This window comes from Colletotrichum chrysophilum (assembly GCF_026319265.1).
Source record: "Colletotrichum chrysophilum strain AFK26 chromosome Unknown scaffold_50, whole genome shotgun sequence".
Classification (NCBI taxonomy): domain Eukaryota; kingdom Fungi; phylum Ascomycota; class Sordariomycetes; order Glomerellales; family Glomerellaceae; genus Colletotrichum; species Colletotrichum chrysophilum.
Window position 1 is genome coordinate 285,344 of NW_026517337.1, and position 17,784 is coordinate 303,127.

Here is a 17,784-nt window from a genome sequence, read left to right on the forward strand (position 1 = left end):
ATTGCAAGAATAGAACTAGCCTCGTTGTATCGATGATTGGGCATTTGGGACAGACTGTTAGGCAGACAAATTCTTAAGCATCCGCAACCTTGACACCAACGCCAGCTCCGACAACAACTCTGCTGAGCTGTTTGCTCCGCTTAACAGGTTTCGGATCGTTGAAGATTTCCTCAAGCTCTTCCAAAGATCTTCCCTTGGTTTCAACGGTAACGAAGTACATCAGCACCAGATGGACGAAATGAAGAACCAGGAAGATGGTGTATGTCTTCCATCCAATGTCCTTGAGAGCAATCGGTGTCGCGTACAGGTTGATAAAACTCGCGATACCTGAAACAAACTTGTCTGCTGCAATTCCTTTAGCCCGTATGTCGGTGTTGAGAATCTCTGCTGGATACAGCGCCTGAAGCGGTGTCCATGTGAATGACATGACGATTCCATAAAGGAATATCATCGCGATGAATGCGTATCCTGATGCCGTGTCTATGTGACCACCGGAAAGAGCTGCCAAAACGTTGATGGGGATGTACACGAGGCCGGATAGAAAGACTCCCCAAAGCAGTAAGGGCCGGCGACCGGCCTTATCGACGAAAAATGCGCCGACTATGCCGCCGCAGAACGAGAACACCGTGTTTAACGCATTCATCAGGAGCTGCTGAGAGGACGATGTGATGCCGACGGTCTCCAGAATGGCTGTGAGGTATGTGTGAGTTGGAGTTTTGAAACAGGATGATGAATTCAGAGGGAATTGTTTATATTGACTCACATGGCAAGAAATAACTTATGACAGCGCCGCCAGTGAATTGACTGAACACCGTAATTAGAACAAGAATCCACATGCGATAGCGATTGGCGCGGCTTTTGATGAGAATCTTGTAATCCCACCATCTCCCACGGGTCAGCTCTGCCTCAACCTCCAAGGAGAACTTGATTTCTTCACATTCAAGTCTGACGACAGCAGAATCTGGATTGCCGTTACCGTGGTATTTGATAAGTACGGACTTGGCGACATCGTCTTTTTGCTTAGCGAAGAGCCAACGAGGGCTCTCGGGGATAAACCAAACCGTAGCGGACATGACCGCCGCCGGGACGACCTGGACGATATATGGCACGCGCCATGACATGTCGCCGGGGATGTTTGCGGTGCCATAACACGTCCAAGTAGCAGCTGTTGTTATTGCATTAGATTCAGCAGAGTGGTAGTGCGCATAACTGGTGACTTACTCAAAGAGCCAATATACCAGCCCAAGACGTTGTAGAGACCGCCGGCCAGACCTCGCCATGTGGGGTACGCCATCTCAACGATATAAGTCGGTGCTGCAATCGTGCACATGGGGACGCCGAATCCGACAATAAACCTGCCGCCTATGAACGCGGAAAGAGTTTGGCTCGTTGCCTGGACGATAGAGCCGACAATGATAAAGGCCGAGCCAACTGCCATCCCGTATTTTCGACCGAAAGTGTCAATAACTCCAGCGGAGAAGATACTTCCACAAATTTGACCAGCAGTGTAGATAGCCATGACGAGACCAATCGTAGGTCCAGTTCTGCCAACGTCGTAGTGTTCGTGAAACTGGTCCATAGCATTGATAGAGCTCATCACGGAGCCGTCGTATCCGTTCATGCAGCCATCTGACGAGCAGGAAGTAAGCCATCGCATTTGAGAGAATGGACTTCGATCATTCACTTACTCAATGTGACAAATAGGATGATCACGCAGAGAGTGACTTGCGACCGAGAACGGTAGTTCGGCTTGTCTTTGGCGACAGCGTCGGTTAGCTCCACTGAGCGGACTTGAACCTCTTTGACATCCATATTATCAAGTGGAATGTTCACAGTGGCCCCTGAATGAGGCTGACGCGCTGTAGCAGAAATCTCAGGAGGGGTTCCAGGAGCCATGTTCAGGGTGAAGAGAACATTGTATTTGGCACAGAAGCTGAAATTGAAGGAACCGTGTTGTCTCTGAAGTTATAGGTAAACCGGCGAGGACACTATCCCACGTAAAAAACGACAATCGCATGTGAGTGACTATTAATGGAGTTGGCCTCCAGTTGAGTATCCTGCAAGACCATCGACGTAAACAGTCTAGATGCGGGGATGGTGAGATCCTTCCCCAGATACCTTTCCAGACTCCTGGGACAAGTCAAATTTGAGCTGTCTGGAATCCGATATTCTGGTTTGTGTGGCCGTTGTAGCGAATCAGAAAGGAGGTTCTCAGTGCTTCAAAGCTAACCACCCGAAGGCCGACGGCCGACTTGGCATTGGGGACGAGTTATTCCCGCCAGTACACCTCAATGCAGCTCGATGTCTTCTGACATGTATCCCGGTTGTCACGTCCCAAGATGTAGTCTGACAGTGGAGAAAGGCATGTGGCAAAACATATGATCATTCGAGTAGGGCAGTCCAGTAAAGCCTCTCCAAAGCCGATGGGAAAACTCGCCTTCCATTGGGTATCCATGGATGCCCATATGATCCTGGACTCACTGTGGTATTGTTGGGATGAGCGTGTGCTCAGAGTACAGCCACAATACTCCCCTACCTTCATGTCATTTAATGGCCTGCAATCGGAGAAATTCTAGGAGTCGAATCCTCAACACCCCCGCGATTCTGTGTCCAGAGGTCTCGTGACGCTTCACAGGAATCCATCTGCATTTCGCATTCGGTACGACAGCTGCTTGGAAGATGACATCTTAGGCTAAGTGCATCCATTAAACATGCAGTACGCATCAATAACCTCGCATATAAACAGGCGATATTACCCCGCATTGTTGATGTCGGACCCCACGCTTGCCGCGGCATGCGGCTCCAATCCTTGCCGGCTTCACAATCTACTGTAGGGTGGGATAGAGTTGGTTGTAAGAACTACATTTTAGCTACTGCAGGTTGCAGATCGGGTGTTGGATGGTCTCAGCAAGTGACGTATGAGGTGCCAACACTCGCCACATGAATCTTATTGGAGCGCTTCGTAGGCACTGTTTGAGACTCCTCAGATCCCCTCATTTGCATTATCCCTGACTTTTGAGGCTTTCGCTTGGGATTCTTCATATTTCCAATTTTTTCTTCGTGATCTAACAGTGAGCATCAGTTTTGGTGTTGGAGGTAACTCATCATGGAGGTCCCCACGCGAAATGTCGAGATCACATCTTCCTTCTGGGCGCAGTTACGTGACAGTGGCCGATTGAAAACTATACCCGCTCTGGTCAAAGCCCAAAAAGAATCAGGCCACTGGGACTGTTTGAAATGGAAAGAAGGCCACCAACCCCAGCCCCACGTGAGTAAAAGCTATAGTTCATATTGGAACTCCAAGGCACATAGGCTTCTGCTAACAACCTTGTGCAGCCGTTTTGGGATAGCGATGTCTACAAAGCCACCGAAGCGGCGTGCTACTTCCTCATGACACACGCCGACGAGGAGATGATGAGGAATGTCGAAGAGGCCGTGGACAACATACGCGGAGCACAGCACCCAGATGGCTACATCAATTCGTATTACACCGTGCGAGGAATCGAAAAACGATGGACGAATCTCCGCGACATGCACGAACTGTACTGTATCGGCCACCTCATCGAAGCATGTGTCGCCTACGAGACCTTGACCGGCAGCGGACGGCTTCTGGAACCGGTCATGAAAGTTGTGCAGCATATTGATTCAATCTTTGGATCAGAGCCTGGGAAGAGACGCGGCTATCCTGGCCATCAAGAAATCGAAATTGGATTGTTGAGGCTATACGAAATGACCAAGGACCCCCTTCTTCTGCAAGTAGCTCAGTACTTCATCCTCGAGCGCGGAACAAGAGATGAGAAGGACGAGATCTACTTTGACAAAGAAGCTTGGGCCAGAGGAAACGATCCTGGGGATTGGCTCAGCTTTGAGTTCAGACCGACTTACCGGATGCCTAGAGACTACGGCTACCACCAAGCCGATCGGCGGCTAGCAGATGCGACTGAATTGGTGGGTCATTCTGTCAGAGCCATGTACTTCATGACCGCCGCAACCGACCTCGTGCGTTTGACAAAGCATGAAGGTATCCACAAGTCTCTGGCCGCGCTATGGAGAGATATGGTCGACAAGAAGATGTACATCACGGGCGGACTGGGTTCTGTCCGTCAATGGGAGGGATTTGGACACCCATACGTGCTCGGGGATACCGAAGAGGGTGGTGTCTGCTATGCTGAGACTTGCGCAACTTTTGGAATGATTGGCTGGTGCCAACGAATGCTTCGTCTCAACCTCAACTCCGAGTACGCCGATGTTATGGAAATTGGTCTGTACAACGGCTTCCTTGGCGCGATCGGTCTAGACGGAGAGTCGTTTTACTATGAGAACCCTCTTCGCACGTTCACAGGCCGACCGAAGGAGCGGAGTCGGTGGTTCGACGTCGCCTGTTGCCCGCCAAACGTCGCCAAGCTTCTTGGCAATCTTGGAGCATTCATCTACACCATGCAAGATCAAAGAGTGGCCATTCACTTGTACATCGAGAGTGTGCTTCACGTGCCTGGAAGCGACGCTGTGGTTGCGATCAAAACTGCTGCACCTTGGTCTGGAAAGGTCGAGATAGCGTGGTCAGGCACAGTTACAATTGCTTTGAGGATTCCTGGGTGGTCGGATGGCTACACGATTGATGGGTCAAATGGCGACGGCACATGCAAAGACGGATATCTGTACCTGCCAGAAGGAACAGATGGAAGGGTTCAAGTTGTCTTCAGCTTCAAGCCGCAGCTCATGTACGCCAACCCAAAACTTGGCAAAAATGAGGTATGCGTTCGGCGCGGGCCTTTGGTGTATTGCATCGAAGATGTCGACAACGAGCTGGACATTGATAACGTCATCCTTTCGACGACAAGCCTGAAGGATGGCTCTCCACTGGATATTCTGGGCTATGAGGTCACCCCTGTGATTGCCAGGGGAACAGAACTGAAGAATGCGAACGGCTCAAAGCTGTATAGTCACAAGCCATGGGAACGTGGTGAGGAAAGAGATCTCGTGTTCATACCGTACTATGCCCGGGCAAATCGTGGCGGCAATGGGGGGATGAGAGTTTGGTGCTTCAGGGATTAAGCCTTCTTTACTGTTTAGAAAAGTTGCAAAATTCCTAATCAAGTCAACATGAGTGTTTCCCCGGTCTGCTCAATAATAGTTCTCCACAGGCTCGTCACTCGACCGTCTGTTGACGGACCTCTATCCCAGACTTTGTACACTACTCGGCTCCCGGTCCTGACTGCTTTGATCCCATAGATCGCAACTCTTTCGTACCATTTCCGGAAACGAGTTTGTTGTTGAGGATCGAATGCTTCCGTTGCTGCAATGAACGCTGGCCAGAAGATCGGAGCTGCCAAAATATTGTTGTCGGTCTTGATATTCTCGATAGCTTCGATTCCCTGCAACACTGCCTCCACGTACTGTCGAAGGTATCGAAAGCTGAGGAGATGGATGTTTTGGGCAAAATAAATGATTAGAGCATTATGGAAAGACTTCGTTTGATTGAAGATGATGTCAAAGCTTGTGCTAGTACTGGTTTGACAACATCGAGCAAGCTCGTCTTCTAGCGACCAGTCAAGAATGGATTTCTCCAGACTATCGCATTGGCTCTTCAACGATTCAAAAATCTCTGACGATTGGCCAGACTCTCTTGCCTGGGAAACCTGTTTGATGAGATTGGTTGTATCTTTCAGGAGGAGCAAGAGACTTCGAGGTATACCGTAGATACACTCAAAGCTAGCCATCTCAGTGGGTTCTTCAGATTGATCTTCAGAATGCGAATCACTCAAGTCCGCTGAGATGTAGGCCTCAGACTGGTCGGAGGCCTCTCTAGCCGGTGAAGCATGAACATCACCACCAGATGGATGAATGGCCGTGCTTTCGTATATGATTCGAAGATAAAAGTAGATGCGATGCAAGGCTCGCGTCTTTCCTGATACCCTGGACTTTCTGTTATGGCTGATGAGTTGTTTCGCACCATCTAGATGCACAGCGCAGGTGCTGGTATCTCCTGACATGATCTGAGAAGAGGACGGTTAGAGATTTGGAACGAGGTTTACAATCAAAATAGCTGCCAACTCACATTGATCGTGATCATTGATAGCATGGTGGCAAGGTACTCCTTATACTTAGGCTTTCCTCCTGAATATAGGTCACTCTCAACTGCCTGTTTCAGCAGCCCGATGGCATTATATCTGTACTGCATCGCCTCCTCCACCCACTTGACAGCTTCGTTGGGATGTGACTCAGATGCTCGAACATTGGCCAGGAAGAAGGCACTGATTGAGAGCAAAGCATTCCTCAGGGCACTGCGCACTCTGGATGTTGACCCCATGACATCCATCTCCCCGATACCCTGGATGGCTCTGGGAATGTGAATCGTTTTCCAGGGACTCTTGGCATTGTCGATGACACAGAATATGTTCACTACTGTATGGACATAGTGATGCATCAAGAAGCGATCTTGGCTGGGGAAGATGGACATTGGGGGGCTTTTGGGCAGAATGATTCCCGTGTGTTGACGTTGATATTGTGGTGGGCTTTGCTCCGTCTCAGAGATTTGTGAGCTACTCGGGCGAATAGCCTTGATCTTACAGGCACCATCAGAGAGAGTCTGCGGTTGCCAATGCCTGATAACTGAAGGCCTACGAGCCTGATGCTCATGGAGGTTGCATAACTCCCATGCTACCGCCGCTTCCGAGTTTGAAGGTGATGCGAAACCATTTGGAGTCTGACTGTTCACCACATGCGGCGGAGAGTGATGGTCGTCCAAGTCTGATCCAGGAGTTTGGTTGCTAATATTAGTCTCAATGTGACCATTGGGCATTACGTCCTCATTCAGTCCGAAATCATTAGACTCTAGAGCTCTTCTTGCCATGAATACGCCAAAGTTCTGAACGTGTAGATGCCCATTTTCACCGCAAGACGACGCTGCATCAAATGACTCAATCGTCTTTAAGATGCCATCAACTTGACTCCATGATAGAACCTGCTTGATAGGTGCTAATCCTCATGTTAGTCAAGAGTTCAACTCTGGCATAGAACACCTACACAGAGGAAGTTCTCGTCTCGATGGAAATCCCGCCTCTTCAGGACCAAGAGAACCCTTGCGAGTAGGGACACCTGTTTCTGGACTTAGCCACTGCAAACGGGCCCCATAACCTTCGCATTGCAAATTTCTTGCACGGCATTCGCGGCAATGGGGTCTTATCTCGTCGCACTTGACTTTGCGCCCGCGGCAAGTCCAGCAGCCGGTGAAAGTCTTGGTCCTCTTACGGCTGGGTGCATTCAAACGAGCTTGGGACTGCATCGGGCTGCTTCGCGGAGACTGTGGGGTGCATGAAATCAAGCTGCATCGTTCGCATTGACGGGAAGGAAGTTGGGAGCGAGAGCAGGATGGCAGAGTATCACTTTGACTTTCTCCGCAATTCATTGGGCCTTCAATCTGACAATCATCGCGGGGAAGAACTGGGTCAAGATACGGGTATCAGTTGCCTGCCGAAAGAGGCTAAGCTCATGATAGCTCCAGGTGGAGCTCATGCAGGGTTCATTCTACGGGGAAGTCGACAGCGAAAGGACTTCTGTGAATTGCCCGAGTAAGCGGCCACAGTGGAGCTTGACACTGGCAGGGTAGCAATATCGGTGTATGGAGGCGTCGCGTCGACTATGTCGGACCGCGGACCAGATGAAGTGGGAATTTACTAGAGTGAGCACATTCAAGGCGAATCCGAGGCATTGATAAGATTGCGTTCAACTGAGAACCTGGCCATTCTTTTCACATATCTCGATAGATCAGCTTACTCAAAGAGCCCTTCATTGTCACCATGTCGACCACAACAGTTACTACGGTGGCTGAGCCGGTTGAGAGCACCAACACCATCGCTTTGGAAACTGCTTCTGAGAAGACGTCGGAGAAAACGGGCGTTGCTGCCTTGGCAACTGGCGGCTTCACCTTTGCTGGAATCCCCAACATTACCGACCCTTACAAGAAACGACAATGGCAACTTGAGCACATGGCAGGCGCCTTCCGAGTCTTCGCTCGTAAAGGCTTTACTGAGGGCACCAGTGGTCACATTAGCGTCCGTGACCCGGTAGATCCCAGCACATTCTGGATCAACCCGTGAGTTTCTCTCTTTATGACCTTTGTGGTTCAAGATACTGACCTGTTGGAGTCTCGGAAAGCACTTTGGTATGCTCAAGGCCAGCGACATGGTTCACATTGATGAGGATGGGCAAGTCATAGGGGGCAACAGAGTCGCCGTCAACGCTGCAGGCTTCATGATTCACAGTATCATTCACAAGGCTCGACCAGATATCCATGCGGCCTGTCATACACATTCGCCAGCTGGAAAGGCATGGTCAACCTTTGGCAGACCACTGGATATCATCAACCAAGACAGCTGTAACTTCTGGGGCACACAAGCTGTGTACAAGTCATTCGGTGGTGTTGTACTGGATGCCGAGGAAAGTCAGAATATTGTTGAAGCTCTTGGAAGCACGGGTCGTGTTATGATTCTCCAAAACCACGGTCTACTCACAACTGGAGGCACCGTCGACGAGGCGGCCTATCTCTTCACGCTGATGGAGAAGTCTTGCGAGGTCCAAATCATGGTTGAGAGCACTGGGCTGCCAAAGAACCACATTAGTGAGAAGGCGGCAGACTTCACGGCAAAGGTCAATGCTGATCCGGTAAGTGCTCATGCTATTGCGTACCCTTAATTCCTCGTGCTCGAATGATCGCTGACAGTTTATCTGTAGGAAACATTATATACTGAGTTTCAGCCCGATTTTGAGTACGAGATTTGGAAGTCAAAGGGAGAGCTGTCTAAAGGAGAATAACGTCGTTTGAGATAACTCAGAAATGATACACGAATCCGCAAAACTATTCTGCCAAGGTGTTGATTTCGTGATGTTCGCACATCCAGTCATCGGTGATCTCGGTGCTGCCACCGTTCATGACGCCGCCCGTGTTGCTCTTGCCGACCTCACGAAAGAACTGCATACGACAGGAATCCACACATCGCACTGGAGATAATTAAGTCCGACTAGGTTGAGGTCACTATCAACCGTCAGTTGCCCAGGAAGTGCTGGGGGATCAATGCGCCAATCATGTCCGTCCAGTTCTAATCCCACCAAACCTACAAGTTTGGAAAAGGCATCTGACAGCGACGCTCGACATTCCCCAATGAACTCATTGGGTAGGCTCTGATAGAGGAAAGGCCGAGCGAAGACCCAGCAAGATGTTGGCTGTTATCAATGGATGCAGCTGCGTTATCTATTCCGCGGCACACGGTTAGAAGCGCCGATGATAAGCTTCCGGGACCCATACGTCACCGTTGCATCGACCCCGCCCCCCCTGTCGATGTTTGTTCGCGAACTACCAGTGGATTTTCAAATCGTATCGACGTTGAAATTAATCTGCGACGTCGGAACGGCAAACAAGAAGATGATGCTGTAATGAGAAATCGTCGACGGTTTTGAGTATGTAATTGGCAATAGGAAAGTATGAACAGAGAAGGATCTTCAGGATGGCGCCCAAAACGCCAAAGTTAGAAATCGCAGCGGCGATTTAGATCTATTTCTATGGTCTATAAAAATCTAAAGCGCGAGCGTCTTGCGCACAAACTCCGGAAATCATGCACTGCTTTTCAAAACTTGGTCTATCAACCGTGTTGCCTGCAGCACTTCCTCATCTTCAAAATGTTTGCCCGCAACCTGCAGACAAATTGGAGTGCCATCAAAAGTATCCGGATCGTCTTGAAACTGATGATTAGCATGACCGAGCTTTCCTCGTGCTTGGAATGATCGACGGGAGGAATTAACTTACATGCTTTCCATTCTTCCTCATCCTGCTGATTCCTTGGCGTGTATGCCTCTTCAGGCTTATCAATGTTCTTATCGACCCGGAGTCCGCTTGGGAGAATAGATGCTGGCTGGTCAAGAATGTTCCAAATGGCCGTGTAGTTCCAGTACTTTGCTCCGCCCTGCAGCACTCCCGCCCCGACGTATGCAGGGCAAAGGATGAAGTCAACGCCCTTTGCCTTCATCAAAGCGTGATATTCGCGTCGGTATGCCTCTCTCTCAGCATTCAAAGCCCAGTTCTCAGCTATTGTAAGCGGCCGAGACTTGGAAAATGCAAAGGCGTGGTGCGTCAGTGGAAGCGCTGGTTCACCCCCTTCGGCAAAGGTGTCCAGGTACGGTTTCGGGCCTTGTGGGAAGTACAGTGAGGACTTCGCGTGTCAAGTCAGCGGCTGCGCCGGCATGATGTCTGACTTTGTGATTGAAGACGAGTTGCCTTGACTTACGACTATCTTCCAGCCACGTTCATGGTCGAAAGGCTTCCACTCCACGACCTTGATTCCTGCAGCCTTAAGTTTGTCTGTTGCATGTTGAAGAGCTCGAAGAACTGGTGGGTGAGGCTTGACGCATCTGATAAATCGCATCTGTTAGTCATCTTCGAAGTCTCATGCAAAAGAGCTCAAAGTACTCACCCGTCATCAAACATGACACCAATATTAATGTCCTTTTTCAGCGCTACTTGCCGCCAAGGCAAAGGTACCAATGAAGTTTCTGTTTGCCACGGTTCTGCTCCCAGCATGGCACTCATGAACCTGTCCAGGTCATCCACGCTCTGTCCCAGTGGACCCGCAACCCCACGAATGCTTTCTTGACCAAAGGTGATACCAAAGTTTCCAAGACAAGGAACTCTCAAAGCCGTCGGGCGGAGTCCGTAACAGCCATTGAAAGCGGCCGGAATTCTAATGCTGCCACCAATGTCGGTGCCTACGCCCATAACAGAGCATTTTGCGCCAATGGAAACGCCTTCACCTCCTGAAGAGCCGCCGGGAGAAAGAAGGACGTTATGGGGGTTCAAAGTGAGCCCAGTGATGTTGTTATTGCAGTCCAGATGCTATAGCAAACGATTCAACGTCAGTTGAACAAGTCTTAAGACGAAGATGATTTGGGAAATATGTTGTCACGTACCATCAGAGACTGAGGCTGATTTGTTCGAACGTGAATCACTGCGCCTGCCTGCTTCAGAATGCGGATTGAAAGCGCGTCTTCGGACGGGATGTTCGAGATCTTCGCCACAAAACCGGCATGGGTAATTCGACCACCCATACCGATGTGCTCCTGCGAATTCAGGGCAGTTTAGCCATCTGGGCTTTTCCATCAAAGCAGACACAAAAGTTCCCACATACCTTCACTGAGATCGGAACACCATGCAGCGGCCCTGCCAACTGACCGGTCTCTCGATAGTGAGCATCGAGCTCATCGGCCTTCTGCAAAGCGGATTCAGCGAGAATCTCTGTAGCGAAGTTGGTCTTCAAGCGTCGAATCATCAGCATGTGCACCAAAAGTCTGCCAATAGCCTCCATACCAATTGGTGAATTATTGTTGTCCTTTTCAAGAAAGCTGTGACAACCTGTCTGACACTCCATTGGCCAGATCTGTACTTTTCCAGCAAACCCGCTGCATCTTGTTCCGTCATTTCCAGCTCCTCGGGCGTGAGGATTCCTGCCTCATAGGGAACATTTTGAACATTTCGGCGATCTTTGGGCGGCAGTTGACTTTGCGGCAGCTCGTAATCCTTCGGAATAGACTTCTTCTGGATGTCAATGCACGTCTGGGCTAGCTCTCGCCAACTCTTTGCAAGGGCCGTGATAGCCATGATATCAGGGAGGAAATGATTCAACGACGTTACAACAGTATGCCGGCACTTGCGTCAATCTCTGTAAATCACCAGCCTTCATACCTTCGCTTGTCAGAGAGCCCAGACACTTTGTACGGTTTCTTCCAGCCAGTCGGTTCTTCGTTATCAGTTGGAGCTATCTTGTGCGGCGGCGATCGCCTCTCCGCCTATCGCTGTCAACTGCCATAACTGAGTGCAGAAGCGGGTCCATTCTCCACTACAATGGTCATCCAGTCCTCCCGCATGTCAGCTCCGCACGAAACCCGCCTCCCCAAGTTCGCAAACAAGCAATTGTACTGGATGAAGATATCCGAATCCCGAAAAAAGCATGTAATGGGTCCTTTGAGCGGGTAGGATTGGTGTCGGAGCGTCCCCGAAAGATATCTGGTAGTCTTTGCCCCAGATATGTTATCAGCTTGCCCCCGCATGCTCCGCGCTCATAGCTTCCCCTGTCGGGCGCAGCTTATCATCACTTCAAGATAGCTCCATTGAACTGTTCTGTAAAGCTCACCTCGGTGAGCCAAGACCATATCTTCACCCAAGCAGTCGATCAGCGGAAGCGATAAGTAGTAAAGAGGCACCCATACTCTGCCGCTGCGTTGTCGTCGCTTCTGTTTGGCCTCCCCGATTCCTGCCAATTTTCCCCCTCCTTGTAGAAATCGTCCTCTGAGATAGCCAAACTTGAAAGAAGGTTCTCTTTGCGGCCATGGCTCAAGACCACACCAAAGCGGAAGGAGATGGGTTACCTCCAGGCACTTCGAGGCTCATCGACGTAGATGGCTCCGTTATTGGGCAGCACGCGTCAGGCTCGGGCGAGAACGATATCGTGCTCATTCCTCGCCCTTCAGAAGACCCAGAAGACCCTCTGAATTGGACTAGAAAGCGCAAGCTGCTGGCTACATCATGCGTTGTGCTCTACACCATCATGATTGCCATTCCAAGTAGTGCAGTCTACTCCGTCGTCACTCCCATTCGAAAAGCGACAGGATTATCGCTGGCCGACATCAACAATGGAACCGGAATCATGGTTAGTCCGGCTGTGCGATTTCAAGATACTGTTTCTGACGACATGTGTTTTAGTTTCTCTTCTACGGCTGGGGATGCGTCATCTGGCAACCTCTCGCTCTCCAATATGGCAAGCGACCTGCTTACCTGGCTTCCCTTGCGGCGAACATTGTAAACCATCCAATGCAGACCCTGGAAAGATTGTTGTCTAACTAGATTTGCCTTTCAGATTATCCTCGCTACTGCACCGATGTGCACTACAAAGCATACCTATCTTGCGAGCCGTATTCTGCTTGGCCTTTTCGGAGCACCCGTCGAATCACTTTGCGAAATCTCGATTACCGACATTGTAGGCGCAACATTCAAAAAGGATTGTTATATAAGCGAATGAAGACTAATTGGTGCGTAGTGGTTCGCTCATCAACGCCCGAAGTACCTTGCGCTCTATGGATGGGGTCTCTCTATGACAGGCAAGCTTGCTCCTATGCTTTCTGGTTTCATCAACGTCGGTATGGGATGGAAGTGGACTCTGGTAAGATACCTCATCTCAACCTCGGTCTTAGGGTGGATGCTGACTATATTCTCTTCCTCGCAGTGGTGGTGCGCAATTTTCAACGGAATTGCTTTGGTGTACTGTTTCCTCTTCATGGAAGAGACCAACTACGATCGTCCCGCGAGACTGGAGGACCATGAAACACCCGTCATCTCGGAAGCGCAACGAACAGAATCTGCAACTGGCAGCGAGGAGGAGTCGAAAGTTGCGAACACAACAGAGAAGCAGGGAACTCCGACCACCAACCCCGTCGACAGCGAGACTGGACAGGTTATGTACCCACGCAAGACTTTTGTCCAGAAGTTAGGTATCAAGGACAAGCCGAGACCCAACCGAATGCTGGATATTGCTCTTGGCGCCCTCCGAGGCTTCACGTATCCTTCTGTCGTTTACGCTGGGTAAGTTCAATGGTATCTTTGGAGCAGGACTGCGGCCTAACTGAATTCAGATTGATGTACGGCGCCAACAACTTGGTGTGGTCTGGTGTTCAGAATGCCACAACAGGTACCGTGTACACCACCATGTACGGCTTCTCTACCGCCGGTGTGGCTGGCGCTTACGCGGGAGGCGTTCTTGGTACCATCATCGGGTTAGTCCAAATGCTTTGGTTTGTTTTGTAATGATAACTGACATATTTCCTGCAGAGGTTACTATTGCGGCAAGGTTGGAAAGATCCTGACAATTCGCCTCGCGCGTCGCAACAACGGAATTTCCGAGTCAGAGCATTCTCTGTGGCTCTTCGCGGCCTCGATGTTTTTGGTGCCTTTCAGCATGATCCTCTACGGCCTTGGAGTTGCCTACCATATCCACTGGATGGGGCTCATTATCTCTCAATTCACGCTCGCTATCAACAACGCTCTGGCGGTCGCAGGATCTCTGGGTTATGCTATCGCATCATACCCGCAACTGAGCGGCGACATGATCACCACCTGCGTCATCATTCGTAATACGATGAGCTTCGCCATAAACTACGGCATCACTCCCTGGCTCAACCACATGGGCTATCGCGATACTTTCATCACCGTTGGCGCCATTGGATTTGTGTGGAATGCCAGTATTTTTGTCATGACTAGATATGGCAGGAAGATGCGAGAGAAGAGCGCAGAAAGATACTGGAAGGATGTTGCAAAGGCGCACGCGAAGGGTTTGAGTCATTGATTGTGTCTTTAGCACTTCAAGTAGAGATGATCAAATTCTGAGAAAATTCCCGCTTGGGACGTTTCAATGCATGTCAGTTTCATAACGATTGGGCCAAAACCCGCGATAGCAATGATATTACACAGATATGCTACTACTGCAAAATTACTGTGCAATGTGTTTCTTCCATTGCGATTTTGGTATCAATTATGTAACTGGCTATTCTTAGATATGTCTTACTGTTTAAATGTCTGATTACATTTGTGTAGGTGTGGGAAATCTCCCGGGTATTGGATAGAAGCAAAGAGGAAGAAACGAATGAATGAGTGACTGTACACCTGTCACGAAGGCTTTCAAGAAGAATCCGAGCGACTCTTCCCACGCATCATATCTGTAACCTTTGTGGAGACCCTGTTCAAAAGCGATGTCTCTGATTCTGTCGATATGACACTCCTGCTTGCTTCGCTTGACCGCCTCCTTTGGTGCATCTCTTTAACAAACTTGGCCCAGGTGTTGGTCAAAACGAGATACTTGATGTGCCCCTGAGCGCTGTCAAACACATTGGGGTTGAAGCTGGAGGGAATCTCGCCGGTGTAGCGGATCTGGCCTCGGATGTCCTGTCCACTGCCTGAGGTCTGACCATTACGGGTGTGATACGCATCATCGAAGGGGGTGATGTGGTTCAGTGAAGAGTCTTCGCCGAAGAGAATGCGAGCGGGCTTCTCAAAAACAGCTTCAAGATGCTTGAGCTCGGTTGATGGAAGATTTAGAGGGAACTCGGCGAGATTGATCGAGATAAAGTCCGCGTAGATGTCGAGGGCGCTGTTGAAGGCTTCCAGCATCTCTTCACCACTCAGTGAATGAGCTTTCGAGTTCAGAGCAAATTGAGGCCAAGTTGAGGTCTTCCATGCGTCCAGGCGGGTCAGGAAGGCAATATTCTCTCCGGAGAAATCGCAGAGAGCCGAGAATTCCTGAAGAGAACCGGTGTTCTCGCGGAGGGCGTGGTCGAGAGCGCTCATCGTGAGAAGACGGCTATCCGGCTCCGGGCCGATTTCAATGTTGTCTGATTGGTACACGTTTGCGAGGCCCTTCTCCAACTGGCTGGCTGAGGCTTCACGCCTGCAGTTGACGCAAGTGCCCATAGCGTTAGACATAGGCCTCAAAGTACTTGATTGAGACGACGTGTCCCACTTGGCGTTCGCATCCCTTGCCTTCTTGTTTAGAATTCGCAATCGGATGACCTGGAATGCTGGCACAAAGACGGCAAAGATCTCGAACACCATGGACGAGAGATGTAACCTAAATACTATTATTAGCTGCGGTTTCTTGAGATCAAATAAATGGCTTCAGGTTGAGGCCTTACCACTGGCTTGGAGTGAAGTATTGGTTGACCTTCGCAAACGCCGGGACATACGAAGCAATGAGAAACATCGGTGTAGCGTGGAGACTAGATAGAGATCAGCAACGATGAAGATTACTGGACGAGTCAGTGTGTCACAAACCTGGCGAGGCAGCATCCAATGGTTTGTGTGCGCCATCCCATTGTGTCGCGGATGCCCCAAGCCTTCCAAAGCATCGTGGGGGCAATCTACACACGTTAGAAACATGGTGATGTTGCTTACAGAATCGATGGTGACTTACAATCCACGACCAGAGAAACTGCCAAACTACCGTCGGCCACCATTCCCATCCTCGACCCAAGTCTACCAACTGCTCCATGACGTTGGAGCCCTGGATTTCTGTACCAGGAATGCCGAATGTCGGGTGATACTTCTTGCAAGCGAGCCACATGCCAATAGTCAAGCATGCCTAAGTCAAACAATCGCGGGTCAGATTGGATCCGTGCGTCTATGGAAGAGCGTTACGTACCTGAATAACCAGACCCAAGCCAATGGGGATCATGATCTTCGTCGTATAGTCCATGTTCCTTAAGCGGCAAAGCCAGGATGTCCTGGCACCATCGCAGCCGAGCTTTCCTCGCTTGATTCCTTCTCCCTTATCCGCAAAATGCAGCTTCTGCAGCTTCGCAACGTGCAAGAAACGAGCGTTGGATGCGTGGAACAAGGCAATGCCGAGCGGGAACCAGGTTCCCATGACGAAGTACTGAACATCGTAGGCCAGAACGGCCGGCATTGTTCCACCGATAGGATAGGTGATCTGGGCCAGAATCCAGTACAGGTGAAGACAGAAGATAGCGGCAAAGGACAGCGGCAAGCCACGGATCTTGAGGACGGGGCTATCGCGATTGACCCAGCAGAAGATCATGCCGGCGATGACGAGTACCGTCCATGTTACGCAGAAGGTCATATAGAAAATGCCTACGCTATCGAAATTCGGCGGCATAGGCGGGAAGTTGTAGATCGTAAGGCTCGCCATCGCTGCGGGATCCATGGTGACGTTTGTGTTGGAGTTGTTGGATGAAGAGAAAGGGGCATCTCCTGGTCTGATCTTTTACAAAAATAGGATGGGAATGTGTCTTCTTTTCAAGACAGCCTCATTCTTGAAGTTTTGTGCGTGGGGATATGAGTGGGGAATGGAGAAGGAAGAGTCCATGACCGAGGAACGGTTCAGCCACAGTCGAAGAAGCCCAGCGGGCCAACGGTACCGGCACCTGGACACATTGTGATCGGCCATCCAAATCGGTAGAATCAGTTAAACGATAGCGTGCTTGGCATAGTAATAAGGGTGCGATACAGCCGCACAGCTTGTCCGGAGCAGCGAATCCTGTTATGGCCAGGCTAATATTGAACCGCTTCCCCCCGCTTGTGGCGTCTGTCGGCTGTGGTCACTGCTTTCCCGCGATGAACTACTCTAGGACTACTCTGAACAGTTCAGGCCCATGTTTCGACTCATGTTCTCCCTACGTCCCTCAGAACTTTGCTTTTTTGTTTTGTCGATCACTGAGGTGTTCGTCCGTGCTCCCGGCACCCGAATCAAACCAACTTTGACTAGACGTTATCGTCCGTCACGCTAGATGGCTGATGATCCAATCAGCGCATTACCGTGGCTTCGCTTGGCCGTTCCGTTCAGTCTAAAGCAAGGGATCTTCATGAGTCAATCTGCTCGAGGTAAAGTGAGGTGGACAGCCTCGCATGCGTCAGGTCTTTGGCATGTCCAATCAAATGCCTGTATATCAAGACAAAGGCTTTTTTGGCTCACAGGCACACGAGAAACACGGCATCGCAGGGCTTCCGGTCCTTTTGTGGGATGCTAGATCTTTTTCGTACCTGGCGTCGAGATTGACGGCGATAGATGTCTGTTGATCATTTCTAGCGCCACAATCTTTTCTGTGCCGGATCGACTCGTTCCATGATTCCGAAGAGCGGCACTTGCGCAGACGAATCGCGGGAAGGATGGCGACCAATTCGTTCTCCACATGGTTCTCGTCTGGGGGATGCCGTCGCCTCGTGCTCGTCAAAGA

General features: G+C 50.2%; 8 protein-coding genes across 8 annotated transcripts; 3 read left to right on the top strand and 5 right to left on the bottom strand.

Moving 5' to 3' along the window:
* Positions 1-73: 73 nt before the first annotated feature.
* Positions 74-1,812, bottom strand: COL26b_006698 (uncharacterized protein; the record flags this gene model as incomplete). Its single annotated transcript, XM_053179510.1, has 4 exons — positions 74-690; positions 779-1,165; positions 1,222-1,629; positions 1,689-1,812. 4 exons carry the CDS (start codon positions 1,810-1,812, stop codon positions 74-76), a joined length of 1,536 nt encoding a protein of 511 aa, XP_053036621.1.
* Positions 1,813-3,106: 1,294 nt separating this feature from the next.
* COL26b_006699 (uncharacterized protein) lies at positions 3,107-5,055 on the top strand (the record flags this gene model as incomplete). The annotated part of the gene is made up of 2 exons (XM_053179511.1): positions 3,107-3,112; positions 3,337-5,055. The coding sequence occupies 2 exons, from the start codon at positions 3,107-3,109 to the stop codon at positions 5,053-5,055; spliced, it is 1,725 nt and encodes a 574-aa protein (XP_053036622.1).
* Positions 5,056-6,037: 982 nt separating this feature from the next.
* On the bottom strand, positions 6,038-6,460 carry COL26b_006700 (uncharacterized protein; the record flags this gene model as incomplete). Its single annotated transcript, XM_053179512.1, has 1 exon — positions 6,038-6,460. One exon carries the CDS (start codon positions 6,458-6,460, stop codon positions 6,038-6,040), a length of 423 nt encoding a protein of 140 aa, XP_053036623.1.
* A 1,339-nt stretch (positions 6,461-7,799) lies between these two features.
* On the top strand, positions 7,800-8,814 carry COL26b_006701 (uncharacterized protein; the record flags this gene model as incomplete). Its single annotated transcript, XM_053179513.1, has 3 exons — positions 7,800-8,095; positions 8,148-8,664; positions 8,758-8,814. The coding sequence occupies 3 exons, from the start codon at positions 7,800-7,802 to the stop codon at positions 8,812-8,814; spliced, it is 870 nt and encodes a 289-aa protein (XP_053036624.1).
* A 43-nt stretch (positions 8,815-8,857) lies between these two features.
* Positions 8,858-10,022, bottom strand: COL26b_006702 (uncharacterized protein; the record flags this gene model as incomplete). Its single annotated transcript, XM_053179514.1, has 2 exons — positions 8,858-9,000; positions 9,803-10,022. 2 exons carry the CDS (start codon positions 10,020-10,022, stop codon positions 8,858-8,860), a joined length of 363 nt encoding a protein of 120 aa, XP_053036625.1.
* A 440-nt stretch (positions 10,023-10,462) lies between these two features.
* Positions 10,463-11,647, bottom strand: COL26b_006703 (uncharacterized protein; the record flags this gene model as incomplete). The annotated part of the gene is made up of 4 exons (XM_053179515.1): positions 10,463-10,885; positions 10,960-11,109; positions 11,178-11,348; positions 11,411-11,647. The coding sequence occupies 4 exons, from the start codon at positions 11,645-11,647 to the stop codon at positions 10,463-10,465; spliced, it is 981 nt and encodes a 326-aa protein (XP_053036626.1).
* A 727-nt stretch (positions 11,648-12,374) lies between these two features.
* Positions 12,375-14,384, top strand: COL26b_006704 (uncharacterized protein; the record flags this gene model as incomplete). Its single annotated transcript, XM_053179516.1, has 6 exons — positions 12,375-12,695; positions 12,749-12,844; positions 13,083-13,205; positions 13,269-13,624; positions 13,675-13,815; positions 13,871-14,384. The coding sequence occupies 6 exons, from the start codon at positions 12,375-12,377 to the stop codon at positions 14,382-14,384; spliced, it is 1,551 nt and encodes a 516-aa protein (XP_053036627.1).
* Positions 14,385-14,716: 332 nt separating this feature from the next.
* On the bottom strand, positions 14,717-16,754 carry COL26b_006705 (uncharacterized protein; the record flags this gene model as incomplete). Its single annotated transcript, XM_053179517.1, has 4 exons — positions 14,717-15,662; positions 15,866-15,951; positions 16,005-16,172; positions 16,233-16,754. 4 exons carry the CDS (start codon positions 16,752-16,754, stop codon positions 14,717-14,719), a joined length of 1,722 nt encoding a protein of 573 aa, XP_053036628.1.
* Between the last annotated feature and the right edge of the window lie 1,030 nt (positions 16,755-17,784).